General features: G+C 47.6%; 1 protein-coding gene across 1 annotated transcript in view; it reads left to right on the top strand.

The window, feature by feature from the left end:
• COQ8A (coenzyme Q8A) overlaps positions 1-4,946 on the top strand; it is a 40,693-nt gene extending 35,747 nt beyond the window's left edge. The window contains exons 12-15 of the mRNA XM_033054685.1: positions 1,455-1,566; positions 2,249-2,314; positions 3,053-3,139; positions 3,563-4,946. Of these exons, the coding sequence (XP_032910576.1) occupies positions 1,455-1,566; positions 2,249-2,314; positions 3,053-3,139; positions 3,563-3,850 (553 nt within the window). The 3' untranslated portion in view covers positions 3,851-4,946. The remainder of the gene's footprint in view (positions 1-1,454; positions 1,567-2,248; positions 2,315-3,052; positions 3,140-3,562) is intronic.
• Positions 4,947-6,167: the final 1,221 nt, after the last annotated feature.

Genomic DNA, 6,167 nt, shown 5'->3' with positions numbered 1-6,167 from the left:
TGAGGTAAACTGGGGAGGTTGTGCTTCTGCCCTTGCTCAGAGCCCTGTGCTTGGCCTGCCCATGACTGCCAGGCTGAGGGATGCCTTGTGGCACAGCAAACTCTGAGCAGGGCTGGAATCAGGGACTGTCTGGAGCCTCTAGGAAGCTTGTTTAGGGAAGGTGGCAGTGACACTAGAGTCTCTCCAAGCTTGTTTGGGCCTTGCAGGCACCAGCTTTCAGGAGGGAGTGAATGGCAAGGGCAGCTGAAGGGGATGTAGCCTCACTGTGTGATGCCATTTCTGATGACCTTAAGTTTGGGTGGGACTGTCAGCAAGGGAAAAGGGAGAAGATACGCAGATATGCAGCAGGATTGCAGAATCATCCCAGTGCAAGCAGTTGGGTGTATTCCTGCAGGACTGACGTGTGCTGCACAGGGCTGCTGGAAAAGTACCTGTCAGTGAAACAAGAGCAAGGATGTGGGATAGGTGGGCGTTAGTGCTGAATATAGCCAGGGATTGGAGTGCTGTAGTGGGACAAGCAGCTGTTCTAGTAGCAGAAATAACTGTCCTGCTATGGATGTGTGTGTGTGTATGTGTTTCTTGGTGTGAGCTCTCAGCTGTTAGCAGGTCACTGGGGAAGAGGACAGAGTCTGTTCCTCTAGATAAACAGATGTCAGTGTCACATTAAATTTGAAGCTGTGCCAGAGCTGGCTGCCTATTCTTAGGGACTGTCCTCAGCAATAAGTTGCTCTATCACCAGGACTCATTTTAAAAGGCTGTGAGCTGGGGTGTTGCTGCAGAAGCAGCCCTTCTTTTCTATAAGCAACTGGCATGGCTGACCCTCTGCCTTCTGACCCAAATGGCAGTGTCCTGTAGCAGGGCTGGGCTTGCATTTGGTGCTCTCTGCCTTCCATCTTGGATATGTTTCACTCACCTTTGCAGAAGCTGGAGAGGGGCAGAGTGAGGCTGGCAATTGTGCTGAACAGGCTCCAGCTTAGCAATACTCACAGAAAAGCTCTGCTGGAGTATGTAATTCAGCAGGGGGGTCCTCAGGGACTGCTACTCTTGCTTCTCTGTGTCTGCCAGTCCTGAAGTGTGGCTCTGCTGTTCCTCCCTCAAGCTGGGTAAGCGCTGAGCCCACAGAAGGAATGCATGGTGGGTCTGTGTATCATGCAAGATTCCCATTCCTGCAGCCACCCAGTGATGCACCCATTTTCAGTCAGTGCTGGAAAGTTAAAAGGCAGGACCAGAATGCAGTTGGATGAGCACTGGAGCATCTGTGCCATCTGCTAAGGATGTTCCATCGTGGCAGGTATGGGCTGGGAGTTACTGAGAGGTGCTCCTTCAGCTCTGTGGTAGAGAGCAGATGGTTCCTGCTGATGTGGTGATACCTGTTTGCTGATGCCTGCTCCAAGTTACAGGTGTGAATAGAGCTTGCTGCCCTCATGACTTGTTTCTTGTCTCTCCTTGTTTTTCAAGATCTGTCACAACATCCTGGTGCTGTGCCTGCGGGAGCTGTTTGAGTTCCGGTACATGCAGACTGACCCCAACTGGTCAAACTTCTTCTATGACCCACAGCTGCACAAGGTAAGCCTGAGCAGCCATTGTTCTGCCCATACAAACATTGGTTTTCACCAGCTTTTGATTGTTCCCCACTCCCACAGTTTAATTAGCCCTTACTGAGATTCTCTGATTCCTGTGCTTGAGGCATGGGCAGATAGCACAGAGAAACCTCCCTTTGCCACTTGGGCTGGGTAGGAAAGAAGGGCTGCTGTAACCCTGGCCCTGGATCAGGCACAGCTACTTCCTTAGCCTCAGGATCTGTTTTTAAGGTGGTCAGTGGGAAGCTGCAGCTGGCAGTGCTCTACAGGACACACCTGAGCCCAGGACTCTTCAGTTAAATGCTCCTGTGATGTGCTCAAGGGTAGCAGTTCTGCTCATGGTTTGGCTCTTTGTTGGTGCTCTGTAGGACAGATGGAATTGTTTTTTGTTCCTGAGGTCTGTGCTGCAAAGTGTGAGGAACAGGTTCAGTGCTGCTCTGTCCCTGTACATGAGGCCTGAGCTGCCAGCAGAGCAGGTGTGAACACCGGGCATCCCTCAGCCCTGTACTGGTGCAGCTGCAGACTGGGAACAAAAGAGTCTGGGGCAGTTGGAATGCAGAGGAGAGCTGGGAAAGCCAGCTGAGCTTTCTGAAGAAATTGGAAGCACTCTTAAGATAGAGTCAACCATTCTGGTAGTACCTAATACAGATGGCTCTGTCCATTTCCAGGTGGCCCTGCTGGACTTTGGAGCAACACGAGGGTTTGATGAGAAGTTCACAGATGTCTACATAGAGGTGAGAACTGTCCTAGAGAGCTGCACTTGATTTTGCAAATGCTCTTATCTCTTAGCTGTTATCACTTTGTACTTGAATACACTTTGGGTGTGGAGGGAAGCAGGGCTGGAAACAAGAGAGTGATCTCTGTTCCTGGTTCATCCCTTGCCATGGGTGTCTGCACGTGTGCTGCAAGTTGTTGGCTCTGAGTTGGGATGTTCACAAAAGTGAACTGCACTGATGTTTGCTGGGGGGCTTGGGCAACAAGGTGTATCAGAGCACTCACAGTTCTGTGATTTTTATATGAGGATATTCAGGAATTGCTTGTTCCCCACCTCTTCTGGAGATTTCTAACTTTTCCACAGATAGAGAAATTGATGTGAAGTCAAACATGTTTCCTTTGTGATCACCATGTTCTGCACATGGTAACTGAGCTGCCATGGCCAGCAGCTGCCACCTAAAGCTGCTCACAGTCAGCTCTGCTGTATCTTTAGAGGAGGGGCTGACTATTTGTGAAGCTGGTTTTTTGCTGTCCTTTACATTCTCTGGGTCCTGTGTAGCCCTGCTGGGAAGAGCTGGATCTTTTAGCCAGTAGCTCTTAATGTGCTCAGCATGCAGGTCCCTGAAGAGAGGGCAAATGTAAGGGAGTGAGCAGGTGGGTGGTGTTGATGTGTGCTCTTGTGGCCTGTGCAGCAGTCCTGTGCTCAAAACATTGTTCAGTCATCTCTTGGCTCTCCTGAAAGTATTCCTCCTATTCAGGTAATCAAGGCAGCTGCTGACATGGACAGAGAGAGGGTACTGAAGAAGTCCATTGAGATGAAGTTCCTCACTGGCTATGAAATCAAGGTATGGAGCAGAAGGGTCTGATTTTGGTGTTGGCCACAGATAAGGTGGTTGTGGGTCTGTGAACTTCCCCAGATTTTCTGATGTGGTAAAAGTGTCAGTCCAAAAGCTCTTTTGATAAGCAATGAGGGAGCAGGGTAAAAAAAGGTTTTGGCTTTTGTTCTCGCTTTCTTTTGGGAGCAGAAGTAATGAGGATACAGCTAGTCCCAAAACCACTGTCCTTCCTTCTCTCCCACATAGTCTTCTGGAATGTTTAGTTGCTCAAAACTGTATGAACTAAATGTTCCTCAGCCTTGCTGGGGGCTGGAGGTTCCCTCTGTCATGGATAGGGCTATTTCTCCTGAGCTGCTGCTGTTAGCACTTCTTTACCTCCCTGGTAGTTGTCATGGCTAGTGATGTTACTTATCCCTCTTTCCTTCTGGGCAGGAAATGGAAGATGCCCACTTAAACGCTGTCCTCATCCTGGGAGAGGCTTTTGCATCTGAGGAGCCCTTTGATTTTGGCAACCAAAGCACCACAGAAAAAATCCATGGTTTAATCCCCATCATGCTGAAGCATCGGCTCGTCCCCCCGCCAGAGGAGACCTATTCTCTTCATCGGAAGATGGGCGGCTCTTTCCTGATCTGCACCAAACTGAAGGCCAAAATTCCCTGCAAAAACATGTTCCAAGAGGCATATAGCAAATACTGGAGCAGTAGGGGCAAGAAGCCATAGGAGTAGTAAGAATGAACTTGTTCTGAGGGCCCGGTTCAGCTGAGCCTTGCAGAGAGCATTCTAAGCCTCCCCTGCGTTCCTCCCCAGCTCTCCATCCTCTTGAGATGCAGCAGCCCTGTGCCCTGAAAGCCAGGTGTGCATTCCACGAGGACAAAGCTGCTCTTTCCTGATGTCTGTCCTACCTGGACTGCCAGCACAGCCCGCAGCTTGCAGGAAACTCTGAGTGCTTCTGTGCTGCTTCAGGGCACCAGCTGACTACCTTGAATGCATTTGTAACATTGTGATGGTGGCTCTGTATTGAGAGGGTTTTATAACAAGTAGGGGAAGGAGGACAAGAGCAGAATTTAATACTGAAACCTATTTGTAATTCTTCACAAATGGTTTTTAAAAACCTTCCCTCTTTCAAGGTGAGGTGGAATTCAAGTAGTTTTCATACTGTGAATTTATAGAATGAAATACCAAGGTGTTCCCTCCCACAGACACATCCAGCACCTCCCCCACGTTTTTGTAAGTCAAGTGATGGCAGTCTGAGAACCTTCCTGGATTCTAATGACATTGATTTAATGCAAGAGGCGTGTGTGTAAGTAGAAGTTTTATGCTTTCTGCCTCTTTTTGGCTTGCAAGCTAAACATAGGAAATATTTTAAAAGTCCGAAAATTGAGTGCCAGTCTCTTTTTAACATACACACATACACAATCTCACAGTCCATCTCAGTTCTGGGAGTCAAACATGTAATCAGCAGAGCTGTATCTGAGCACAAATAGTGGGATTCTGCACTGTCTGGTAGGGATCAGCTTTCCTGAGGGCGAGTTAGACAAGCTACAACTGACATCCACTGCTTGCTGGACTCCTGACTAAGACCCTCCTTTGTGTTTCCCTGTAAGGCAGAACTTGCAGCAAAGGCAGAAAAATGTCCTGCCTCTGAAATGTCCTGCCTCTGGTGAGCAGCTCCAGCTGGAAGGTCACACAGTTCAAACCAGACGCACAGTTTTAAACTCTTGGAGTCAAGTTAGGAAATAGACTTTTGTAGGTTTTTGTACAAAGTCTGTACCTGTACGACTTCCTGATGTCAATAAACAAGTGCTTGTGCAGTGGGCATGCTGCCTGTGGCTGTGTCATCTTCTGGTGTGGGAATGGACACTCAAGTGAGCAGTGTCCTGTTCTGGGGGATAAACAGCAGCTCCCAGGTCTTGTCTTACTGCAGCTGTTTGCTCCAGGAATTGCTACTACCCTTGCCTGGCCATCCACAGGCTTCCTGTTCTTGCCATTGAATCCCTGGTACATGATTGCTTTTTAACCTTCCTTTGTTTTAATGACTCTGTTAGCAGTCTCTTGAACACAAGTCTCTTGGCTTTTCCTCCACTTGTGAAGGAAAGGCTGTTGGAGTTGAGGCTTACCTGGTGCTCAGAAGGCAGGTGTCTTTGTCTGGCAAGTGCCAGGTATTTATTTACCAACAGTCTCAGCTGGTCCTACTCAGTTAACAGCTCAGGAATACCCAGGTTGTCTGACCTGACACTTCAGCATGTGTGAAATCCTGACAGCTGACACTTCAGAAGGAAAGAACAGGTAAGTGACTAAATGGTTGCTCTCAGGAGGGACCTCTGAGAAAAAGGAAAACAGGTTATGGTATTATCTTTATTCCAAAGCCATAAACATATAAACCACTTCATTTAAAACTTTGCTGAACAAGATGCTGGGCAGTTTAATTCAAAATACCAGTCAGATTATTCTTAACCTCTTGAGAAGAGTTAACTCTGCTGTTCAGTGAAGTAATAGTTTTGCATCAAGCAGTTTATCAGTGTACAAAGGTACAGTAACTTTCCTTGTTTGGAGTTCTGATAGACCTTATTTAGTTTTTCTCCTTTGCTGTTTTTACAGCTGCAAGGTCTAGAGCCAGAGTTGTTTGAGCTGTTAAATGCTTATGTTAAAGTTTAAAAGCAAAGTATAAAAAGCTGACAAGGGAATTAAGATTAGGTGAGCTTCGAGCAGATTTTCTGAAACTGAAGATTCAAGGCCAGCATGTTCAGAGAACTTGCAAAGGCGGCAGAGTAAGCTAGAGCATTACAGTTCACTTTTCCAGTAAGCACTTGGTCATGTGAGCCCAGATCTTGTGTATACCATGCTGGGGCAAAAGTGTTCAACTCCTGGCAAACATTCTCCTTCCCAAGAGTGTTTGGGAATCAACATCCAGCTGAACAGCAGAGTTGTTTAGCATTTGCAAGAGGGTAGCAACTTGCAGAAGCTGAGATGTTGCTTTATTAGGAGAGCTAATTAGAGCTATCAGTCCCTAATTCTCCTGGCCTTCTGTGTATGCTCT

This window comes from Catharus ustulatus, chromosome 3 (genome assembly GCF_009819885.2).
Source record: "Catharus ustulatus isolate bCatUst1 chromosome 3, bCatUst1.pri.v2, whole genome shotgun sequence".
NCBI classification, from domain to species: Eukaryota; Metazoa; Chordata; class Aves; order Passeriformes; family Turdidae; genus Catharus; species Catharus ustulatus.
The sequence above is the reverse complement of the archived record's forward strand: the minus strand, read 5'-3'. Positions and strand labels throughout refer to the sequence as shown.